At 39.8% G+C, this 26180-nt stretch overlaps 1 protein-coding gene across 1 annotated transcript in view; it reads left to right on the top strand.

The window, feature by feature from the left end:
* Nucleotides 1-26180, top strand: part of Frk (fyn related Src family tyrosine kinase) — a 100151-nt gene that overhangs the window by 60883 nt on the left and 13088 nt on the right. The window contains exons 3-4 of the mRNA XM_028874821.2: nt 18666-18829; nt 20288-20456. Coding sequence (XP_028730654.1) covers nt 18666-18829; nt 20288-20456 — 333 coding nt within the window. The remainder of the gene's footprint in view (nt 1-18665; nt 18830-20287; nt 20457-26180) is intronic.

The raw sequence follows: 26180 nt of genomic DNA, 5'->3' as shown, positions 1-26180 counted from the left end.
ACGCTGCCATTGGCCGACTTTTGACCACATACTCCCTCTTGTGGTATATCAGGAAATAACATGCTATGAAGCTAGAAAATGAATATTTTTATTTTTCTCTCTGCTTCCCCCCACCCCGTAATGCTATCTTTATTCTTAGAATGAGAAAGCATACCCACATAGATGGTTGACAAATAATATAAACCATAATGGAGAATTGTCAAAATTACAAAGTTGCTAATACTTCTATTGTAATAAAACTCCCAGATGACATTGAAATTAATTTTTCATTTAGTTTTCACAAATATGTATACCATTTCCAGCTCCACCACTCAATCCCATCTTCCCCTCTTCCTTTGGATCTCTTCCTTTCTCTCACAAATCCATTATCATTTTTATCTTTTTGTGTGTGCATGACCCACCAAATTTAGTGTTTTCTTCCACAGTATAGCAACTGAAAAGCTACTCTGCCACCATGCTAGTACATGCGTTTTTTATTACGTGTTTTATTTATATTTTCAGTCTTCATGACCCAGTAGGTTTAGGAAGGTTAAAATTATGTGGCTTTTTTTTGAAAAAACATTTCTACAAACTAATGCTGTAAATGAAAACACACCCAGTTGTGCTATTTTTATTCATCTCAAAAGACTGACCAAAGTTTAAATTTTCTTATGCATCTAGTATCTAGATCATGATTGTTATGCAAAATATGTTCATTATATAAAAAGGGAACAAAATAAACACAATCCAATTTAATAATATAGTAGTTCTAATTTTAAACTGCACCTTTAAAGTGATACATGCATATCAGATAATTTATAGCTCTTTATTAATGTCCCATCAATCAGGAAGTAATTTCTAATGCATTTTAAGAACATGCTTTGCATTCATCTATCAGAAACTTTGGCACAGGAACTAGACTCTTAGAAATCCTTTTGCTGCCTTAAAAGCCTATTCCTGACAGAGACTGTTTACTCTCCTAGTTGTTTAGCAGAGTAGGGACTTCCTTTCTATCCTTTCTCCTCGCAGACCTATCTTCTTCCCACCTGCAGGTGTTCATAAAAAATAGTTTTATGAAAACTAAGACACGGAGAAGGCAAAAGCAGTACAGAAGAATAAATAGGCAAAAATTATGCTTCCATTCTTATGTAATTATGGTGAGAAGCATTTTCTGTATCTGTACTCTAAGTCCATCCTGAGTGAAGAGATGATTTAGGCCTTAAAGAACTCATGGTTCATTCATCAAATAGTGGTTTAATATCTTTCATGTCCGGTAAGTATTAAGGGGGGGGGGAGCGACAATGGGAAATAAGACAGTCCCTGACTCATGAACCTATATCCTAGTTGGCAATAGAGGTGAGATGCAAAATAAATAAAAGATGTATGCTCATGTAGGAGAGACACCTACTTAATTTGTTGAGCTCCTCTGACTTCTAGCTCAGTAAGCAAATCATCACAGTCAAAGATATTTTTCTCTGCATAACAATACTGAGCTAGAGTAGAAATGGAGATTGCTTCTTTACACTGGGAATTTGGAAGAAATTGGAAGTCAGAACTGTCTGATAAAAATCCTCTTGGTTTGGAAGGGTAAGGCCATTAGAGCCTCAGCTGGATCCCACCCCCACTAGCTGGGTTGCCATTCATGATAGTGAGCTATATGGTGGTCACCATGCGGCAGACACATCTTGAATATTTTATGTGCTAACACAGTTAGCCTTCACCGCTCTGTGAAGTGCACTCCGTTACCAATTCACAGATGGAGAAACCGGGGGATAGAGAGATGGAAGTAGCCTGTCCAGAGTCATATAGACCAAAAGGAAAGAATCTGAGAGCCAGGCAATTGGATTCAGAGCTTTCTATGGCATATAGTTCATGTTAAAAAAAAAAAAAAGGATGCAAAAATGCATTGTTAGAGTTAATGTAAGGTAGAAATTCCATCTGTTATTCTTTAAATACAAACAAGGCACCATTACCTATTTTTATCATTGTTTGACTTCTATCCCTCCCCCTTTCCTGGAGGAGTCTTGAAGAGAAATGACTTGAGTGCCCACTTAAGGGGCAGCCTGAGAGGTGTCGGCTGCCTGGGGTTTTGGAAGTAGTACAGTGGCTATTATGCACAGAAATATGGTCAAATTTAAGTGTCTTTATTATAATGGTCACAATGGTCCTGCAGAGAATCTTCTCTGCTTTACAGAGGAGGAAACGGAAGTTAGAGGACATGAGTAAAATCCTTCACAAGCTTATAGAGAAGGTGGTTTCCACCCCAACTCTCTTGAGACCAAGCCCAAGATTGGCCTTACCCCAAATTGCCTTATAAGGAAGAGGCTTGTAAGGCTCAGGTGAGTTCCTTACCATCACCAAGTAGTCTCCATCCACAAGTCCCAATAAATGAGTTTACCAAATATCAAAATGTTCTCTGTGAGGATCTCTAAATTACTATTGAGTCAGAGTCAACACATTAAAACAATTTTTTCTTCAAAAAGTAGACTAAAGCATTTATTGGCCTTCAGCATGCTCACAAGTAGGACTGGGCATTGGCCATGTGATTTGAACTCTGACTTGGCAGCTCTTGGAGATGTTAGCCACTTAGGTTTTGTCTGAGTTGGAGCAAGGTAATAGATGTAGGGTTTTCCATCGGCACTACAGGAAATAAAGAATAATAAATATAAGAACACACTTGGGTCTTCTATAGACTCATCATTTCTGTACCTACTTCTTCCTCAACTGTGCTGAGAACGTGTTTGTTTACCCACACTGTCAAATGTATAAAGTTACTTAAATCACATCCATTTTCAGTTTAATTTGATTGATTTATAAATGCTATTTAGATATCTTGGAAGGTTTGTTGTATTAGACAATTGCAGTGATTTTGAAAAAAAATTGAAAAAGTGTAACTGAAGTTCACGGCTTGACTTAAGTTCCCAGGTGTGGTGTGCTGCCCTATAATTCTGATCTTTATTGAGTCTGGGCCAGAAAAATCCTTCCAAGAGCTCCGATTGGTCTAAGAAGATGAAAGGCTTAAGACATCAACCAATCTGAACCTATCTGGAGTCCAGTTTCACCTCTGGCACATAATTGCTGAGTGACCTTGAATACATCATTAAAGCCAATTTAGCTTTGTTTATCTGCATCAGGGCTGATTCATTGCGATCATGTATATAAAGTCCTTAGCACTAAGTTTGATATATAATAAAAGCTCAATAAACAATGATTGTTATGATGATGAGACAGACAGTTTTGTGCTTGTTACTAGGCTAATAAAGCAATGAAGACATGATCTTTGCAATCAAATGGCTCAAAGCCTTTTAAGACAGGTGCAGTGAAAATACATAATAGCAACACCATGGAATGCCTAGGCCCTAGAGGCTGATATGCAGTGGGAGACTCAGAGTCAAGGGAGCCACTTGGTTTACTTAGGCTAGCTAGGAATCTTAAGGAAGGAAGCGATACCTGGGCCTTGCCTTGAAAAATTAGTTAATATATAATATATAAATAGAAGGCATTCTAATTGTAGTGAATAGTTTATGCAAATGAATGGAGATAGGAAACAGAATATTGTCATCTTGGAATTGTAAGTAAGCATTTAAACCTTGAAGAGAATATAGGAGAGGATACTGTTAGGCGGTCTGCACTTCAGGCAATGGGAAGCACTTGAGCATTATGGAGGAGAGTAATAAGTTAATATTTGCATTTTGGTGTTGATGATGGTGTTGAAAGACATGTACAATGAGGCTGAACACAACTTGAATTTGACCTTACTGGTAAAGCTAGGAACAAAGCACCGATGAGCCCTCAGCAAGAGAGTGATAGTGGGAAGGACAGACTGAGGGAACATAGTGCCCGCAGAGTTAGAAGATCAGGAAAAGACAGGAGTCAGAGATGATCCCATGCCTCTAGCTTGAGCATTCATCCTGATGTCTGTAGCTTGAATGTCTTCTTTTTAGAAGGATTGTGGGGAATTCCAGCTAAGAGGAAACTTGAGGAATAAGAAAATATGACTTGCCAGGTGGTGGTGGCGCACATCTTTGATTCCAGCACTCAGGAGGCAGAAGCACGAAGATCTCTGAGTTCAAGGCCAGCTTAATCTGCAAAGTGAGTTGCAGGACAGCCAGGGATACACAGAGAAACCCTGTCTCAAAAAGTCAAAAAAAAAAAAAAAAGAAAGAAAAGAAAAGATGAATATGAATTAATTTTTCTACAGGGTCACTGTCCACAGAGTGGATTTCAAAGGATGTTTTCATACAAATCTCTAAAGTACTTTGACCCTGATACTGTCCTGCTCTGATCTCCCCTTACTCTTACTGGTTGCCTCCATTCCTTTAGACACTTTGATTTCTGCTTTCATGCCATGTTCTATATCTAAATAAAATCTGGAGCCACCAATGAGAAAGACATGTGACATTGGTCTTCCTAAGTTTGACTTCATTCGCTCACCATGACAAGCTATAGATGCTTCTATTTTTCCTGAATCCAACACAGCCTTGTTCTTCCTTTAGGCTCAGTATAATTCTGTTGTGGCACATCCCACATTTTCTTGACCCTTTTCTCTATTGATATAGGTTGATTGTGTAACCTAAATAGCATTGTAGTAAACATCTATGTGCAAGTATTTCTGTGATATGTTGACTCACGGTTGTGAGGTAAATTACCCAGGAGTGTTAGTTTTGGTTATGTATTGGTCCCGTCTTCATACCCTCTCCCCACAGTGACTGGTCTAGTTTACATTATTACCAGCATTGCATGTGTCCTTTTATCTCTGTGTTTACTAGCATGTGTTCTTACTTATTTTCTTAATGATAGCCACTCTGAGTGGGTGAAATGGAATCTCAGTGAATTTTCATTTCTATTTTCCTGATGGCTGCTGAGGTTGACTATTTTTTTTCATGCTTATTTTCATGAAAATACTGTGTCTCATCTTTTGAGAACTATTTTGACGTTTCACTAGTCCGTGTATCGGCTGGGTTATGTGCTTACTTTGTGTTTAGTTTTTTATAGACTCTCAATATTAATTCCCCGTCAGATGTGCAGCTGGCAGGGATTTCTCCCATTATGTAGACTGTTTGTAGTTGATGGTTTCCTTTGAATTAAATATTTACCTGTTTTATTTGAGGTCTCTAAGGGATATAGAAGATAAATGAAGACAGCTATTCATCAGCCCAAGATGTTAAGCGAAGAGTAGAATCCTGGTACTAAATGGCTACAATGTTTCAAAGAGTGCTCTGGTTGACACCCCTTCATTTCCTCAAGGGGGTATCAGCGGTAGAAATGGACCTTATGACCATCTCATTCTTGTGCTTCTTCTTGTGCTTCTTGTGCTTCTTCTTGTGCTTCTTGTGCTTCTTCTTCTTCTTCTTCTTCTTCTTCTTCTTCTTCTTCTTCTTCTTCTTCTTCTTCTTCTTCTTCTTCTTCTTCTTCTTCTTCTCCTTCTTCTTCTTCACTGAGTAGCCCCAGCTGTCCTGGAATTTTATTGTGTAGACCAGACTGGCCTCGAACTCACAGAGATCTCCCTGCCTCTGCCTCCTGAGTGCTGGGATTAAAGGTGTGCACCATCACGCCTGTCCACCATCTCATTCTTAAGCAGCACTCATAGCTGTAAAGTTACTTGTTTTGGGATTGGAGTAGTGCTGGGTGATGCAACCTAAAATCCTTACCCATTCCCAAGAGGGCTAGATGGTGTGGATTAAGGTTGTGGGTGTCAGCATCTTACTGTCTGGTTTTAAACAAAACCATTAAAATCAAAATTTACCTGCCCTGGATACAGAAGCAAGTTATTTACTGTCTGCATGAATTACTTTTCTGTCTTTGCAGTAAAACACTAGAGAAATATAACTTAAAAGAGGCAAGGTTATTTTGGTTCATGGTTTCATGCCTTTCAATGCATGGATGTTTGGTCCCCATTGTTTTGGGGACCTTTCCAAGCTAGGACATCGCTATGGGGAACATGGGGTGGAGGAAAGCTGCCCCCCTTATAGCATCTGGGAAGCAAAGAAAGCCCAGAAGAGGTCACGACCCAGTACTTCTTCCAAGAGCCCCAGAGCCTTAGCTTCCTTTGGTTTGCCTCTATGTCCCAAAGGCTCCACTATAAGTAAAATTTTACATATATGATTTTATAAATAAGAATGTATAACTAGGAAATTACCTGGCAAGACACTTAGTCATTTTGAGGGCCTTACATGCGCGGAGTGGTCATGTAATTTGCCCTCAGTGTGATCACGTAATCTCTGCACATGCTTGGTTTAGCTACATAAGCCCCTATGCGCATGCATGGGGGAATTCATATAAAGCAGGTCACAGACACCTCTCCTCTCTCATTGCATGACCATTTCCATAGGCCTAAGCATTCCCTTCTGTTCCCCTTCCCCTAATAAGCTCTTGTAGTGGCTTTTCTTGCATGGTAAACAGCGTCACTTAATGAATAACACTGCACCGCATAATAACTAACAACTATAGAGAAATCAAGGTTGAAAACAGAATGGGACAGCATTCTAGTGCAAAAGCAAATGAGCTAATATGCAAAAATGAATCTTTTGAAAGGAGATTTCATTAGCTCTTCTGCTATGATAAAACACACGAGAGAAACAACATAATGGGGGATGGGCTTGACTTGGCTCCTGGTCTCAGAGTTTTCAGTTCAGAGGTGGTCAGGCAGCACTGGACGTACAAGGGCGAAAGGGAAGAACGCTGCCCACCCCATGGCACTCAGGAATCCGGGAGAAAGGAGAGCGAGGGGCCTGGGACAGAACACAGCCTTCAAAGGCTTACCTTCGGTGACTTCCATCCAACTAGTCATCCCCTCAGAATAGCTCATCAAGGATGAATCCACTGATGATATCTGGATCCTCATGATCAGCTGCTACTCAGTGTCTCCACCTCTGTACACTGCGCTCCTTGGAACCGATCATTTAATTCATGAGCCTCCGGGGGACATTTCCATATCTAAACCCCAACGGATAGAAACATTGACTAATAAGATCAAAACTGATTTCAAGTAGTTTTCTTGCTATTCATTGATTGCATTTTCTTCACCATTTTTATGTTCATCCTGTTTAACTGAAATACAGTGGGGAAAGAGGGAATAAGTAACAGTAAAATATGAGTTCTAAGGGTGAGTAAGAATTAGCCTGAGTTTCTCACCGTGGGGAAGGTTTTCTGAGAGTTGTGGGGGAGATCTGAAATCCCACAGAGAGCTTTGGAAGATGTGACATGCTGCCTGGAAGTTACTAAATTATCACATTTTCTTCTACTACTATTACATTCTACTACTCAGGAAATGGGTAGTAGATGATTGGTGGGTTTTGTTGCCTGTGCTGGCCTTTGCAGACCATGCTGCAGGGTAGACTTGGATCCCAGCACTGCAAGCAACTAACACATTACACGACATGTAGGCATTACTTTAGACACATCCAGGCATTTTCACCATTATTAAAGATTTAAAAATCCACTAACTCGACAGAATTTTATTTCACATATTATGTTTGGTTTCTCCATTGTCTCATCTCTAATAGAATATTTGAATTCCAAAGCATGTCTAGTTAAAGTCATCCTTTTAAGGGTCTCTCATACCTTGGAGTGTCAAAACTTTCATGAGTAGAAATTCTAAAAAACAAACAAACAAACAAACAAAAAAAACCAAGTTATTAATTCACCAGGCAGTTCTTCATTAAAAAACTATTTGTTGAGCATGTCGAAACACGCTGTGGCACAGAAGAAATTCTTCCTGACATGAGTAAGTGGACTGCGCCATTTCATTGTTTATCATTTAACTTGTGCAAGGACTTACAAAGGAGTGTACATTTAAGTTACAGTGCTGAAACAGTTTAAAATACAGATAAATATAAAGAAATAAATGGAGAAGAAACAAGAACAGGCCCTTGTTGAGTCTGCAATGGGAGATAATTATAAGAATTTAGAAATCGTTTCAGCCGAGGTTTTTCTTGAGAGATGAGGCAAAACCGGTATGCTGTTTTTTAAAGAGAAAATGGGTTATGACTTTAAGTGTCAAAGAGAAATGGATTTCATTGTTTCTTTGTGTAAAGAACATTATGTGTCACACCAGACAATGTTTGGAGCCAAAGGTATAGATAATTAGCTTTAGGTGGCTAATTTTTACATTGTTTCTCTAAAAAAAGAAAAAAAAAACCCTGCCCGGAAGCATGATGTGTATGCTCTTATTTTAAAGGCTGTGTACTGTTATTATAGCTGACATGGAAAACAGATGGATTAAAACACCCACAAATTTGCCAATCCAAGGGTAATCTTCATGTTGGCAAATTTAATCATCTTTGTCCATATGCAATTATGATTTCCGCGAGGAACCCCAGCTGGATTCCTTCAGCGGTAAAGAGGTTCTGGAACATGTGAGCTGCCAGCTGTACCCTTAGGCTTGTGATTATGATCTTCTCTTAATTGTATATGGCATTTATTTCACTTATTACAGTGAATACATATCTTTCCCCCTGCTATATACCTTTTACAATTATTCAGTTTCTACAATGAAGTCTCAATTCCCAGATTCACTACAATTTAACAATCATTTAGTCCTATAAAATGATGCAGTGAACATTCTTGCTCATATTGCTTTTCCTCTTTGGGGTGATTAACTGTTGTTTAAGTTTCCCATTCACATGCTTTTATTGGATTTCAGGTTTCAAATTAGTCCGCAGTAATAGACTTTGTAAGAACTTCCTCTTTGCAGTGTGTTGCTGTGCTTACCATTGAGGATGTCCTTGATGCTATCGACTGTCATGTTTTTCATGTTTGCTGTATGTGATCTGTGCTAGCAATTTATTTCTCATTTTAATATCATAAATATTTAGCTCATTCTCTCTCTCCCTCCCTCTTTCTGTCTTTTGGACAAATAGTTTGTTAAACGCTTCATGGAATCACATAGCTGAATGCATTTCTGTCTTTACTACAAGTTTTTGAAAGGAGCAAAGTCAGATCCCAGACCCAGCTTTTACCAATGTGGATGGGCCACTGAAGGTACCACTATTGCCAGAGTCATCTTGGCATTTCCTTTCTGCTTGTCCCATTTCCTTCACCTCCATATTCTTTTTACAACTGGAACATTATGTTCTTTATTTCTTTATCCTGGGTGCAGTAATGGAGCTTGAACCCAGGGCTTATGCTTGCTGGGCAAGCATGCCACCAACTTTAGATATTATGCCAGCCCCTATGCATTTATTTTAAATTTTACTTTATTTTGAGATGTAAAATGTTGACCCGTTCTGAAGCAAGGCAGAGACATAACTAGATAAAAGCATATCAATATTTGAATCATTTCCTTAGGGTAAGTTTTGGAAAGGAGAAGCATTGGCTATTCGGACCTGTCATATCTTAACCTAGTGAAAGAGTTTCTGCAGGAAACTGAGCTGATTGAATGCCAGAATGCTAATATCTGGTGATTTATTGCAGATATAATACCAAGTGAAGAGTCAGAGTCCCAAGAGGAATAAAGAGTCACGTTGCTTTGTGGAGGGTTTCATCACAATACCAAACGCGGCAAGGGCGATTGTCATGTGAAATTTTATGCAATAGACAATTTTCATTAAAATTAGCTTAAATAGTGAATATAAAAATTATACATTGGTAATGAAAAACATACTCATTTATTTTAGATATTGGATTACAAACAATAAAACTAGCATTCTCTTCTTAAAATAGAGTTGGTTAAATCAAGGAGCCAGAAAATCTAGGGGGAGAATTGGGCTATTTCTGTTATATGGGTTTTGTCTACAGGGGTCTTCAGAATAAGTCTCAACATGTGATAAGCATTTGAGCAGCTGCATGCCTCAGGATCATGATTTCTGTGCTACACAGCATGGGGAAGGTAGCTGAGTTTGATTGCACTGGCTATTGGCTATGCTGCCTCTGAAGATCAGTCGCACGCAACCTAGGCACAGCCGTAGACCAGAATAATCAGAATAATCCTGGAGTTTCCGGAGGCGTCTGAGTGTCCACCTGTTTCCTTAAAGCGTTCTCAGCAAACTTTTTTCTCTTTTCTTTTCTTTTCTTTTTTCTTTTTTTTTTTTTTTTTTTTCTGGTTCTCTGTACGCTCTCCTCACAGAGATCACCTGCTCTTCTCCGTCTAAAGTGCCCACGCCACTCAGCAAACTTTTCTGAGTCAACTAACACAGAATCTTCACCTAATTCAAGCTACCAGTTTAAGAATAAAACTGAGTGATCAATGTCCACAGCATACTGAAAATTCCTAGCACAGGGTGTTTTGGGGACCTAGTAAGTAAGTTATATGTATAATATAAGCTAGCTGTCACTATTCTTTTCTGTTTTGGTCAATATTTTTTTTTTTCCAAAAGAGAGGACAGTAATTTTACGTGATCCCTCTTAATATTTTAAGACAGATACAATTTCCCATTCCCAAGTCCTAGTCCTTTTCTGTAAAGTAAGATTTCACTATATAATGAGTGTGATTTTTATTTTTAGATTTTATTTTGATCTATGTGTCTATATGTGTGTGTCTGCTGGGTATTGGTGGAGGCCAGAAGTGGGTGTCAGATCGCCTGGAGCTGGAGTTCCAGGCAGCTGTGAGCCACCAAATGCAGGTGCTGGGAACTAAACTCAGGTCCTCTAGAAAAGCAATGACTGTGTATTTTGAATTCTGTTTTGATGGGACATACCTCATCATATTCAGTTATATGCTCTTTACTTATTGGTGTAGTGCTAATTTAGCCTAAGCTCTGAGGCATTGTTACAGGAAGAGTCATCAAGATTGCCTTTGGCATAGGTTTGAAAATTTATAAACAGTTCTTCTGTAGTCAAACCAAATAAGCAGTTTCTAAGTGCGGGGTTCTCTCACCTTGAATCAATAGCATTTTTCTTTATACCAAATCTGTTTGGTGTTTTGCAGCTATCATTGTGCAAAGAGTAGAAAATGTTACTCCAGAAGCGTCTCTTAGCTGTTGACAAGGCTATCTGATATTACTGATACTGTAATACAGTACCCATACATTGCACATGGCAAATATCTATCATTCCTTGTGAACAATGACGCTAGAACTCGCCCTGTGGGGCTATATAGATAAGATCATCATTCTCATTTTGTAGATAAGGAAGCTGAAATGAAATTCTTTGCCTAAGGTCAGAGAACAAATCATTGGCAGAGTAAGATTAGGGCAGAGAGTTCTTGATTTTCCAATCCTTTGCTCAATCAAGGAGGTCATATTGTTTTACTCAGTGTGGGAACTGATTACTATCATCAGAAGGGATAAGGCTGCACCCACATGATGCCAGAAGACATGCTGAAAAATAAGAATTGGCTCAATCATCCATTGGTTTATCCATAAAACAACAAACTGCTTTCTATGCTGGTATTTTTCATTGAAATGACTAGACGTCTTTGTGCCTCTAGTTCTATTTAAGTTCTGTTCCAAAGCTAGTTTCTGGAGCCTCTGTCTTTCAAAAATCTAATTTTGGAATATCTTGGCTTTCATGCATATCTGATATGTTTGAATGCCATGTTACCTGTGTGATGGAGTTGGGGCAGATTTTTCTTTGTAGGTTTTAAATTATACAGTCTTACAACATTTCTTTCGAACCAGACCACCCTTTTCTGTTTGTGACTGGGTAAAACTAGACCTCACTGCTAGGACAGAGCTGAGCTGGGTCTGTCAGCAACTACACATAAATGCACCAGGCTGTGGCAAACAATTTAAATCACATTGATATCCTGCACTCCCTAGTCAGTTATTCTGCTGGTAAAGGGGGCAGTCGGCTGGTCTGTGGTGTGGCCCCTACAGCAGTTAGGCGCAGAAATGTAACTTTTTGAACAGTCACCAACCTTTACTGTACTTCTCATACATGCTGACTTACATCTTTCAGGAGATCCAGATTCCTAGACATGTTCTGGTAGATTAATCAGTTGGCAGGTGAACATTTCCCCAGGTCTAATAGCACAAATGAGAGCAAAGAGGCAAACACAGGATCTGTAATCACTTAATTCCGTCATGCTGCTGCTGACTTTTTGATGGATGGTTCCATTATGCTTTATCGTTGACCTTCATAATATATATATATATATATATATATATATATATATATATGCAGTCCAACTACTAAAGTGTTTAATTTTCTGAATCCATGGCAACTCACACTGAGAATGGCCCAGTCATGAGTCTCCATTTATTGGCAGCAGAATTTAGAGTGCAGTTGATTCTGTAAGACAAATCATAGGAAACAAAAGGAATATAAAACTCATTTCCCCCTATTTCTAAGACCCCTGATTCATTGTCGTTTGGAATGACAATTAGTAAGTTTTAGAACTCTAGTAAATTGAAATTACTTTTAGAAATCAGTTACATATTTTTAATTTAATCTTACTACTCAAGAATACATATAATATCAAAAGTGCCCTCATTCTGACTACAATGTATTGAATTTCCCTACTGTAACTTCAGTGGCCCATTTTTAAATAATATATATCTTTCAGTTTTGTTCAGATTGAAGGTGAATGGTTCACATTTGAGTTGTCATGTGGCCTATGCTACCAGAAAATATGGGATAATGATATATCTTCACTGCTTTTCAAAAGTCAAGAAATTAGATGCTGTCTTGAATATAGCTTTCTTTTAATAGTATTTTATTAGTCTGTTTTCTTTCCTTCTAAAAAATAAGATTTCAGGGCCAGAAAGATGGTTCAGTGTAGTGTATAAAGTGGTCCTTGCACTTTGGGTTTTCGATTCTTAGCACCCATGTAAAAGTCAGGATGGCAGTGCACATCTCTACCCCTCCAAGTGTGTGTGTGTGTGTGTGTGTGTGTGTGTGTGTGTGTGTGTGTGTCTGGGTGGAGGAGGAAAGATTCAGGGAGATCCCTGGTACTCTTTGGTCAGTGTAACAAAAACAGTGAACTCCAGGCTCAGTGACATGAGAGACATCGTCTCAAAAATAAGACAGAGAGGGAAAGAGGAAGAGACGCCATTGACTTTGCCCCTCCACCTGTACACACACTGGCAAAGCATCTGCACACACACACACACACACACACACACACACACACACACACACAGACACACAGACAACACACACTCACAGACACAGAGGAAGACTCTGGGGAAGTTTTCTTATGTTCTGAAAGTATTTGTTACTTTCCCATTTAAAGTTTGAATCAGACCCCTCAGTTACTTACATTTTGCTTTAAATTCACAGGTTGATGACATTGTTCATTTCAGAAACGTTTATGGGAGTTGCCACCCCATCCCAAGCTCTGCTAGGTGCTGGATGTGCACAGCACAGGCTCTGCCCTGCAGGGGACACCTTTACTGGGATACACACCACTGCGTTTAAGCAGGTGATCTGATCTAAGCCAGGAGCTTGAGTGGGCAGGACAGGCTTGCTGATAGGTTTAAATGGAGATCTCAGTTAGGCCACTCATAGGAAGGCTCATTCAAGTGACATTCAAAAAGTTTAAGATATGAATTACGTTTCATGAAAAGACTGTTGAAAACCAGAAAAGGTACTGGATCCAGGGAGAGAAAGCAACAGGCATCAGGAAGATTTCAACATGAATGCAGAAACATTTGAGAACCTGGAGGTTTCTAAAGTCTCCATTTAATTCAGTGTTGATGACATCAAGGCCCAGTGGACTGACACACACTTTGTTGTGTGCTAATTTTAGTCTGGATCTCCCATCTTCTGCAGTGATGCTTTATACCATGAGATACAATTATTCTTACTGAGCTTGAAAACTTCTCCTGTATTACCAAACATTAGCATTTGGTTAAGTAAGTTAAGAGTTCAAACCTCTATTAACAAAAATCTGGCAAACATTTACTCAGGCGTTCTTTATAATCAATAGAAATTGCCACTGCTGTATTAATCATGCTGATTTTCATCCCTGATTGAGAAAATAACATAGAGTATTTTAACTCTTTATTCATCAATTGATTTAAATCGCTTGCTTAGCATCTTTTCGATCTTTTGTGGCCCATTAAAGAGAAATCCATAAATTTGCGTTTAGTGTACACATAGTCCACTTCCATTTGGAGCCATGAGATGGTCCATCTTGTTTAAAAGTGGGAATTAGAAGAATTGCTTTTCATCATTTCCAATTACAGATCTGTTGTCTTGCTAGACATCACAGCTATAATTGATGCACTTTTCTTTTTTGATAAATGGCAAAGCTTAAATTTTCAGGCCAATAAGTTATATAAATTGCAGCCATACTTTATATTTTGCTTCCACGGCTGATATTTTTTATTACATTGTGGAGAAATGAATTGGGACTGACGTGGTATTGTTTACAGCTCTCTTCGATTTTTTTTTTGTTAGCCTTTTAATCCAGATACAGGAATCTATTATGAGCTAAGTTCTCCGTGGTATTAAAAGCCTTCTACTTGGAGATGATGATACAGGGCAATTAACCTTGACCCAAGATTCAGTGAGCAGCTTTGGTAATTTGACAGATCAGGGCATAAGGATGTATGCTATACACTTTATAATTTAAGATACTGATATTCTTTTTAAGAGAGCTAATTGTACATTTGCCTTTTGCATTTTAATAAAAAGAAATGAAAGCAAGTTTCCCCAAATTCAGATGATGCCCTTTCATTATCATGAACTTAGATAATTGAATCTTCTATTTGAAACATATTAGAATAGAGCAGTGGTTCTCAACACAGGGGTCGTGACCCCTCTGGGGGTCACATAGCAAATATGCTGCAATCAGATATTTACATTATAATTCGTAACAGTAGCAAAGTTACAGTTATGAAGTAGCAATGAAATAATTTCATGGCTGGGGCTCATCACAAAATGAGGAACCGTATTAAAGAGCCACAGCATTAGGAAGGTTGAGAAACACTGGTATAGAGAATCTTTGAAGCAAGACCCCAAATCTGATCTTGGCTGTGCCTCTCTTTATGACTAATAAGTTATTCATACCTGATAGGCCTGTGAGGAAGATACCCCATCATGTAAAATGGAGCTTATTCTAATGGTTGACTCAATAAATGTGCTTATAGCAGAATGTTTAAATGGAATTTTTGACAGGATGTCAGATAAAATAGAAGTAAAATTCAAAAGTCAGATACTCATAGTCAGACAGGCATTGCTGCTCTGGGGCCCTTTGGCTTGTTAAAGACTTTAAAAGGGTACACAGCGTGGAAGAGGGGAAATTTGTCATGTTGGTTGTGGGGATAGCCATGGGCACATTATACATTTTCCCTTTTTTTCCAAGGCACATGGTGGGTCCCAAACCTAGTTGTGCATCTTCAGGAAGGTGACTCTGGAACTTCTCCATGCTCTGCACAGTTGACAGTTCCTAACACAGGTTCCTAACATAGGCTGAGAAATGAACACAGGCTGTGCCCAGGGGTTAGAGGTGCCTTGTGGCATTACTGCCAACTCCCAATAATCAGTTGTGAAGAAAAGCACCACTTCATCCATTGAGAATACTCTCTTAGAAACACAAACTATCCTCTTCCTTGAACAAATGTACCAGGGATCCATAGGTCTGGAGGAAATTTGGAATTTGGGGTTCCATCTCAATAGGATTCTACTGGAAGATGAGTGGTCACATTCAGAAGAGAACATCGTCTAAGAAAGAAGCTGACAAAGGAAGAAGCCGAGAGCCTATGGATTCTAGCAAGCCTAGGGAATGCCTACCCTTCCATTGCAGTGAGATAGTGTGCAGGGATGTGACGTTCAGAGGACACAGGAGAGTGTCCAAGGAATGAGCCAGTGGGATCAACTGTGAAACCACTTAGCCTTGATGAGGTTTCCATCAACCTTTCCTACCTCATTCTCTCCTTTCTCTGCTTCATAAAACCTGACAGTTCAGAGCTCATTAGGAAGAAGGTAGAGGAAAGAGAAACTCTGGGTAGAAAAAGAGAGATGGAATCACTTACACCATACTTGCCTTTCAGCCTGAAGCAGACCCTTGAGCTGGGAAGGTGGGGGGAGACAGACAGACATCAAGGAATGGGTCTTGCGGTACTCTCTTGGAAAGGGCATTTTAAGTTGGTATGAAAAGGGTACTTTAGTTGAAAGTAGGACTTTGTGATGGATAAAAGTGAGCAGAGGAACTGTACAGGGTTTTCTATAGGGACTCAGCTGTGCCGTCCTTGCTGAGTACAAATTCAAGTGTGCCAGGAAGAAAATTAAAGCTATACAAGCAATTATCAGTTGTGCTGGTCTGCTGCGTTGGGTACAAGACTGCGGGTGATGCTGTTGTAGAAGGCTATCTTCAGTTTCAGCTTCAGCATTGCATTCAGATGGTTCTCAGCTTTGTGTGATCTTTCCTCTGCTGCTTTTGGCTCGTAACAAGTGCCCTATCTCCCAAGCCAGTTCCTTTAGTGACGAAGGAGGATGTCTTGTAACCAGGTTTCTCACAGTCATCACCAGAGCGTTCATTTGCATAGCATTAATGTTCTCTGAGCATCTTACTGAGAAGTTGTACATCCAAGGTTAAAGTTAGGTCACTGTATATGTGAATTTTCCAGACTTTGATATTTCAGCAAGCCCAGAACACAGCAGTTTTGAGCATTTGAATATGAACAGGAGCAGATAATCATTCCTTGGCTTCATTTAAATTGTTGTGTGATACATATAATAAAAGTGTATCATTAACGGTTAAGTCAGTTGGGCAGAGAGAATGAATCCATGTTTCCAACACCAAGTCATAGGATGGAACTTTGCTGACACTCATTTCCCACTCTGACTCTCAGATCAGGGGTTTTCCTTGCTTTGAGACTTTTTCAGGATGGAACCCTACTTTTTATGTTTGTGAGATTTGCTTATATTGAATATATAGTTGTTTATTTAATTATAAATTTGTATGCATTCCATTGGGAAAATAAGCAATAATTTATTAGTTAATTCTATTATTGGTTGATAGCTGCTTGGGTTATTTTGAGATATAGGCTGTTTTAAAAAATGTTTGTTTTTATTCTTTTTAATTCTGTGTATGTATGTGCATATGGGTGTAGGTTGAGGCATTGAATCCCTTTGGAGCTGTTGTTAGAAGCATTTGTGAGCTGCCCAAGTTGGGTTGCTGGGATCTGAAGACTGGTCCTCTGCAAAAGCAGTCCATGCTCTTCACTGTTGACTCATTTCTCCAGCTCTGAAGTACAGGCTCTTTCTTGATGCGCCAGGAACATTCTTACACATGTGCTTGGGTGAGAACATTCCACATTTTTATCAACATGATGCTTAGAAGTAATTATAACTATGGTTGCTTTTACTAGATAGCAGCAGTTTCCAAAATGGCTGTAAAAGTGATCCTTTCATCAATGTTTCTGAGAAACTGTATCACCTCATTTTCAACATTTGATATTTGTTTGAAATGAAAGGGTTTTTCTTTAATTTAGGTGACCTGGTGTGTACCAGTTGTTCTCTGAACAAATCTTTTAGCCGCTGCATGCCTTCAGCTCCCCTCCATACTGCTTCGGCTCTGTCCTCTCATGAGAACGTTGCTGCTGCTTGATTACTTATTCCAAGCCTAGCTTCTGTATTTAGAAAAAGCTCCAAAAAGCGACGCACTTCTTTCTCAAGGGCTGCCAATGCCTTTGCTAAGTGAAAGGAAGATAGCAGTTATATTGGTATATGTTTTGAACACAATTGCAGAAAACCTGAGTCAAATTAATTTCAGACCTACTTTTGAGGTTGAAAAGCCACGTGTGGCTGACTCCAAGGACAAAGATTTACTTTCTCAATCAGCACTGTTTTCCACTGGGTTGGGTCTTTTCTCAGGTCAGTTTCCTCCCTGCTGGACACACAAATTATATCAATAGTTCAAAATCTCCATAGCAAAAATCAAACCAAAACAAGTCCAGAAAAAAATGGTAACTGCAAAACTCTTCTTGCCTTTCTGGGCTCCTTTATATGCCTCAGAATCAGAGCTTCTTGATAGCTCTTGCTTCCCAAGCTCAGGGTGGGCTTGGGGTCCTTCTGCATCTCATGATAGTAGAGCAGCAAGGACTTTCTGGGGAACACAGGAATGCTGTTAGCAAGAGATAATGGTTGGTGGCAGACGAGAGAATGTCGTCGTTTTTCCTTGCAACTCAGATTATTGGAAAGTAAGGCAGTTCATTGTTCTGCAAATGCCATAGGATTTGCCTGTGGATTCAACAATACTGCTGCAGAGTTGCTCACATAACCCACGTCTTAGCCACTCTTGTTGCATTGTTCTGGGACTTTCTCTTATCAGTCCTCACAGAAGGGACACGATACAGCGAGCGGCTCTGTGGAATTCCTTATCGTATTGTAAGATATGCCATAGGCCCATTTTACTCTCGTTCAGTCTTCCCGTTATGAGATTTCCTGGGGCAAAAGACCAGCATGAGTTGAGCTTTTCTCAACAGCTTGTGCTGTTATCTTCTGGCTGCTGTGATTTCCAAGCCGCATCAGGATTTTCTTCCTTCTGTTGCTGGAACGACAGACTCAATGTTACAGCTTTCCTCCATGATGTGTGTAGGCCTTACAAGCTTGGAATGTTTGAGTTTTAACCTCACTCCTTAGTGTTCATTCTCTCTCTCCTTCAGTGTGATCGCTGAGTGTCCCTGTGTCCCCACCACAAACTTTTGGGTGCGTATGCTTTGTAAATTTCATATTTTCTGGAACAAAGTTGAAAGATACTGTTTTGTGAAAATTTCATTCCATACGGTGACAAACGGCCACAAAAAGGTTTGGGTTTGGTGATGCCATTTATTGACAGGGTTCCCTTTGTGTTCTAGTTTTAGATGAAGGTGTCGTCAAGCACTACAGGATCCGAAGGCTGGATGGGGGCGGTTTTTTCCTTACCAGGAGGAAAGCCTTTTCAACCTTGAATGAGTTTGTGAGTTACTACACCACAACAAGCGACGGCCTGTGTGTCAAGTTGGAAAAGCCATGCTTAAAGGTGAAATGATTTCGGCTAAGTTCATTCATTTTTAAAGTTAACATCTTCCTCTCAGACATTCCAGCATTTGCCATTTGCTGTCAGTTCATAGAAAAAATAGTCACTTGGTTGCTTAGAGCAGGAATAGGGAAATTATGGCCTGCAAGTCAGTATTAACCCATCCTCATTTTTAAAGAAAGCTTGTTTGTTTGTTATTTTACAGGAGATATGCCAATTCATTTACTATCTTTAATTTTTTTGTTCCCTTATATTAGGTAGAGTTTGGTAGTTGTAACAGAGACATACTTAATGCACGCAGTAAGGCTGACCGTGAGTTTTACTATCCACAGTGTTCCTATAACCAAATGGACAAAGACAACCAAGGATGCAGATTTTAGAGGATTCAGGCCGTGGGCTCTTGGCTCTGCACACCTGGGCAGAGCATCATGGTGGCAGGAGCTTGTGGTTGAGGAAATTCTTCCCTTCATGGTGATCAGAAAGTATATAAAAGGGGAGAACACAGGAGAGGACCAGGATGAGATACACAGATCCGAGGAGATGCCTCCACTGAACACCCAATAGACTCTAGTCCTTGTGTTATGCCCTGCTAGGAATGCCATCATTTTATAGGAACACCAAGGATCAAGCCTTTGATTAGACTCAAGCTCTTGTAACTTCATCGACCTTGGAAATGCCACCACAGATGTACCTAGAGGTTTGGTTAACTAATCTCTCAGGTGTTTCTTAATCCAATCAAGTTGACCACCCAGATAACCCTAACAGTGCTCTGAGGCCTTGTCAGTTTTATTTACTGAATGGTGCGCAGTTTGCACCTAAAAGTTAGTTATTGAATGAAGTAAGTGAGTGAATGGGAAAAAAAATGAAATTGAAAAAATGGATTTGAAAAGTGACGGTTTCGTTTTGCAAAACGATATGATGCATATGATAAAGACTGCAGGCCAAGAGTTCAGGAAAGGCAAGCGAGGGAGGCAGAATTTCTAGTTCAGCTTCACACTGAGAGGACCCATCGAGACAGGAGGCAGAGAGAAGCTACTGCAGACTCCTGTGAGGATGACAGTGGGTGCTGTGGGCAGGGGTGGATGGACATAGGACTGAAGGATATGGGAGATGGTTGGTTTAAAGAGTCAATAGTACAGATTTTAATTTACCATGTTTGATTTTTAGAATCGGTATTTTCCTATTAAAGTCCAAAACTATCATGTTCAATTAAAATGTTATATATATTTTTCAGTGTGTGTGTGTGTGTGTGTGTGTGTGTGTGTGTGTGTGCACACTTAAGTGCCACAGTGTGCCTATAGCAGTCAGAGGACAGTTGTGTGTAGCCATTTCTCTCCTTCCGCCTCTATATGGATTCCAGGAATCGAACACATGTCATCACACTTGCATGAGAAGTATCTTTATCCTCTAAGCCAGTCCTGTATCTTTAGTTTTGAGTGTTCTCATTATTCTCTGACACAGATACAGGTCCCAACTCCTTTCGATTTGTCTTATAAAACTGTGGACCAGTGGGAGATAGACCGCAACTCCATACAGCTTCTGAAGCGACTGGGATCTGGCCAGTTTGGAGAAGTTTGGGAAGGCCTGTGGAATAATACCACTCCTGTGGCTGTAAAAACATTAAAACCAGGTAGGAAACCATCAAAGATTAAATGGCATACACTGATGTGTGTGTGTGTGTGTGTGTGTGTGTGTGACAGATTCCTATGGGTAAATGGCATAGACTTCATAGGACAGCCAGCGCTCAAGTGAGCAGATGTTCCATCATTCTGTCCTAGGTGAGTATAAAGTACATAAAGGTGACTTTAAAATAGGAAGGCAAGGGCATGCTCTCATGTCACTGAAGCTTAAAACACTCCCAGCGTAAGACCCTGCAGTACGTGTCTTTTCAAAAGTTAGGATTCCATCTTCCTTTTTTTTTTTTTTTTTTTAAGTCGCCGACTAAACACACAAATCAGATGTGGCGGCTGGAGCTATTGCTCAGGTGATGAAGTACATGCCACACAAGCTTGAGGACCTGAGTTTGACCCTTAGCACCCATGTGAAAAGCCAGGTATGGCAGCACACTGGGTAGGGGCCCTATTAGGACCCTTGGGGGTTGCTGGCCAGCTAATTCTAGCTGAATCTGTGAACTCAAGGTTCAGTGAGAGATCTTGTTTCAAAAAATGAGATGGAGTGACAGAAGAAGCTCCTTGATGTTGGCCTCTGACTTCCACACACATCTGTGCATATGTGCAAACACACCCACATGCATTCAGGAACACACACACACACACACACACACACACACACACACACACAGTCAGATGTAAAACTACCGTTATTCAAAGAATAACATTTTTTTTTTATTAAAGAGGAACTGTACATGATTAAGGATAAAATAAAAATAGTTCATCTAAAAGACCTCTTTTTTATTTTTTTGAGACAGGAATTCTCTGTGTAGCTCTGGCCTCCTGGAACTCGCTCTGTAGAGCAGGCTGGCCTCAAACTCAGAAATATGCCTGCCTCTGCCTCCTGAGTGCTGGATTAAAGGCATTTGCTACTACTATGCATGGCTTAGAAGGCTTCATATTTGAAAAGAAAATAATTTTCTCTTCAATCTCCATTTTCCCTGTAGTGGAATGAGAGTATCCTAAGATGTGGGAGTCCGTTTTCAGGTTCCTTGTGGCTTTAGATCTTCTCATCAGCATAGAGAGGATGATTGGACCATAGGCCTAAGTGCAGGTGTCTGAGATGGTCTGCACTTGGCTGTACTGGGAGGAGGTCTTTTGCTCCACCCCTTGGCGTCTTTATAAATACCCTGGGGCAGCAACAGTCATGGCCCGTTGGAATACGTTCCAGGCCCTCTCAAGTCTACCCTGTATTTTCTGTCTGTTTATCTTCACAATCTAAATCCTTCTATCTAATATTTCCTGCTGCTCACATTCAAGAAAACTCTGGGAGAACTGTGGAGTTGGTAGGTAAACTGCCCCACACTGAGATCAATATTTAGTCATGCAGGTGTTATTTTCTCTATTTTAAAGTGAGGTTAGGTACTTTAGAGAGACTAAGTAACTTTCCTAGCGTGACTATTCTTATATAACCCAAGCAATTGTCAAAAACACTGCATTCCTCAGTTACATTGCTTGAGAATGGAGATAATGCTGAGGCCACTCTAGCAGAGTTATTACAAAGATTAAATTAGGTTATTAACAGAGACATAGTGTATAGTGTCTGGTTCAAAATCAATAATGAAAACAATATATTGTTATTGTTATTATATCGTGAGTAAGCAGCAAAGCTTCTGACCCACATTTGTCACGGTTGTATCATACTCCATAGAAATGACATTCTGTGAAAGAACAATCTGAAGCTCTGGCCATTTTGTATCTACCTCTAAATACACTGTGAAGATCATAGACTACCGTGCTCTGCAGACCTTCGTTGTTAGTCCATGATGCTTAAAAGTTTCAGAAGCCTCCTAGTGAGTGGCCTTGAGCATTTGGCATTTCTCAGATGCTGGTTTCTGTAGTACCATGCTTCCCAAACTGTGTGCCAAGACCTTTGCAGAACCCCAAGGAATTGACCAGCTGAGGGACATCAGAAGTAAGATCTTGAATATAACCCTAGGTTGTTGCGTTTAAGAAATTCAGTTTCAGCTTTTGATAATGTTATGTTCTTTTTGTTGACACCACATTTTTGTGAAACGACATATTTTGATGTATTCTTTGATATATAATTTCATACATGTATATAATGTATTTTTTTATCATCTTTACATAGCCCATTAAGCTCTCAATTCCCCCTTTTCTCCCATTGAATTGTTTCTTCTTCCCACAACTACCTCTCCTATTTTCATGTCTTGTTTTTTTTTTTTGTGTGTGTATGATGATCAACTAAGTTTAATCAGGATTGCTTGAAAAAATATGGGTGGGAGTGATATTCCCACTAGAGCATGGGAAACTCACCAGTGGCCATACCACTGCAGAAAAAGATTCTCTCTCCCCCAGAAGCCAGTATCTGTCAGTAGCTCCCCAGGAAGGAGTAAAGATGAGCCCCTGCCCTATCCATAATAGAATATAGACAGGCCCAATTGTGAGCAGGTCCTGTACAGGCAACCATAGTTTCTGTGAGTCCGTGAGGGCAGCAACAGCCATGCCATGTTCAGAAGAGAGTGTTTCCCAGGATTCCTGCCTACCCTGCACTCTTTCTCTCTTCTAGAAGGTTCCCCAAGCCTTGGTGTGGAGGGTGATATGAATGTCCTGTTCAGGTGTGAGCTCTTCGCAGTCACTTACCTTGGTACTTTGACATTCTATGAGTCTCTGCATTAACCATAACCCACCATAGAAAAAAGCTTCCCTACAGCTGAGAGCAGCACAAATCTAGGGGTACAGACATAAATGTTTGGGAGGCAACTTGACAACATGTCCTTTTGGTAAAACAAGAGTAGTAAGTTTCTTCCTAGGGCCTATGAACCTACTAGCTATAGTTTTTTTTTTGTTGTTGTTGTTTCTTTCTTTCTTTCTTTCTTTCTTTCTTTCTTTCTTTCTTTCTTTCTTTCTTTCTTTCTTCCTTCCTTCCTTCCTTCCTTCCTTCCTTCCTTCCTTCTTTCTTTCTTTCTTTCTTTTTTTAATACCATTCCTAGTACATGCATGGATTTTTTTTTATCATGGAGAGGACCTCAAATCTAATAAAAAAAATCTGGCTATCCCCATAACAGTCCTGCCACTATTGCATGAGTGGGCACATCTTACCGGGCAGGTCAGCATTGTAGCACTGAGTCTATAGCCGAGCAAGACCGATGATGACTTTTCTCCCCCAGCATCCTGCACCGTGTCTTCTCCCATCCCCCACACTGTGATAGCCAGCAAGTGGAGGAAGAGCTTCCAACTTAGTTCCAGTTTGATTTCTCTCTGCTGGGTTTTGATGACTGCCATCCTCAAATGCAAAATCCACACAAAAATCAACATGGACTAGGCACAAAGGGTAACAGCACTCAATCTGATTGCAAGATTTGAGAAGTTATGCAATGTCCTATGCTGATTGTATCACTTTAGAAGTAATTGTAGTTAAGAATGGAATATAGATTGCCCTTTTTCCTTTCAACTCCCCTGCATCACCTTCTCTGATAGCTTCCTAAGAAGACAACTTGCAGTTGTTTGGATCTAACTTGACAATCAAATTAAGTGTTAAATATTGTTCGTGACTTGGAGCATTGTGACTAAAGCCAACTGAGACATTAAGGGTGTTATGAACTGACAATGTTGGGGTATGGTGGTGTAATATGTAAGAGCTAGATGTTTGGGGTCAGATAACCCTGAGTTCAAACTTGGCTCTGTCCTTCTCTGCCTCTGGACAGTTCACTAAGCTTCCTATATTTCCTCATTGGGATGTGGGAATCAACACAGGTCCAACTTGGTAGAGTTTTATGAGGACAGATTAGGTCAGTGGGCACAAAGGTTGTGCTACAAGTTCTTAATGAAGTGTTGTCTTCCAGCTGCAGGCAGATGCAGCTTCCAAGCTCAGGCTTGATCATACAGGGATTCAGTTCCATCGATCACTTCTGCCAGGTGAAACATCAGAGAGACACTTGTTTATGGCTAGAAGCCACCTAATGGCTGTCAGTGAGGACAATCTATTCCAGCATTGATATTTTCAGAGTTACCACACACATGCACTTCTAAATGCTAATCTTGTTTTCAATAGAGATGAAACTTTATTGTCCAATCAAATTATTCTTTTCCAAAGATAAACAGTAAGCAATCCTTTCTAACATTACTCTCTATGGAAGGCTCTCTGGAGGTCAAAAGAGAACAACAAAACAACAACAAAAAGTCATATTTCTTATGCCAAAAAAAAGCCATGATAGTTTGCTCCCCAACAGGAATAATTATTATTGATTTACAGTGTAATAGCAGCAAACAGCTTTGGTGATTGGTTAAATGTCTTCACTTTACTGGGGCCATTAATCAATCTTAGCAGGTATTTATTGCCTAGCAGACTACCACGCAATAAAGATGAGCCTGAAATCAACTCCCACACTGGCTTTGACAGGCAAAAATTAATATTTAATGCTGCATTCCTAGCTGACTGGAGATTGAGACTGTCTGACTCCATTTCTGGTCAGCTGTAGCGGGCCTGGTCATGAAGGAGTGATCTGAGGAGCCCTCAGCTGCAGGGCCTCCCAGAGTGCTGCAACGTCAGCACAGTACGTAGTTTGACTTGGGGATGGGTTAAGTGTCCTGCAGAAATTGTCTGAATGATGATTGTAACTGTTGCTGCCACTTGCACCTTTATGAGTTAGATACATCTTTCTTAACTTTTTTTGAAGAGAGGTTCATACTGTATCTGTAATTGCTATATGTTATTTTTAACCACCAAGAATCAAGTGATTTGTTAGGATTTATGTGTCTCTTTTATTCCCAATTACATTTTTCTACTATGATTCCACATTTTAATCTTTCTGACCAGTGGTAATGTTGACATTGAGGGAGCTAAAAAATGTGATGAAAAGAGAAATGATTCATTTCTTTTCCTCTTTAAGATCTTTTCTCTTCTCCTTAGCTAACAAAAAAACACAATGTGTTTGGTTTTCCCAAGAGTATGTAAAATCATCGCCATCATCATCATCATCATCATCATCCATCATCATCAGTTATTGGGTTCAAGTGTGCTGGGCACTGCTATTATCCCGAAGTTTACAGAGATCAGACAACCTGCTTAAGACTACAAAGCAAGCTAGTAGTAGAGCTGAAATTGTTTCAAATTCAAGTTTGAGCCTGGAGGCTGAACTTCTAGACTTTGCAAGGGTGAACTGTTTCACTGCGTAGTATAACATAACATCACATTGACAAGTCACAGTGCAACCCTTACAGCACACACATTACCAAATGTATCTCTGCCTGGGTTCACTTGTCCATTGTGAAGTCTTTGTCTGGTCCAAATGATGAATGGAATGGTGTTCCGAGCAAATATCAAGATGTGATCAATCACAGTAATACTTCTGGAATGGTATATATTAAAAACAAGAGATTTAAAAATGACTGTTGAGCCGGGCAGTGGTGGCGCACGCCTTTAATCCCAGCACTTGGGAGGCAGAGCCAGGCGGATCTCTGTGAGTTCAAGGCAGCCTGGGCTACCAAGTGAGCTCCAGGAAAGGCGCAAAGCTACGCAGAGAAACCTTGTCTCGAAAAAACCAAAAAAAAAAAAAAAAAGACTGTTGAAATGCAAACTCCAGGTATCGTTCCTTCTCCATTTTATTTGACATTAACTCTTTAATGCATTGCCTATGAGTTAGAGTTAGGTCATTCAAAATCAATTTAACTGTTAATGCATTTTCAAAGGAGGCTTCAGAGCCTCAAACCTTTAGGGTTCA

Source organism: Peromyscus leucopus, chromosome 8a (genome assembly GCF_004664715.2).
Source record: "Peromyscus leucopus breed LL Stock chromosome 8a, UCI_PerLeu_2.1, whole genome shotgun sequence".
NCBI classification, from domain to species: Eukaryota; Metazoa; Chordata; class Mammalia; order Rodentia; family Cricetidae; genus Peromyscus; species Peromyscus leucopus.
The sequence above is the reverse complement of the archived record's forward strand: the minus strand, read 5'-3'. Positions and strand labels throughout refer to the sequence as shown.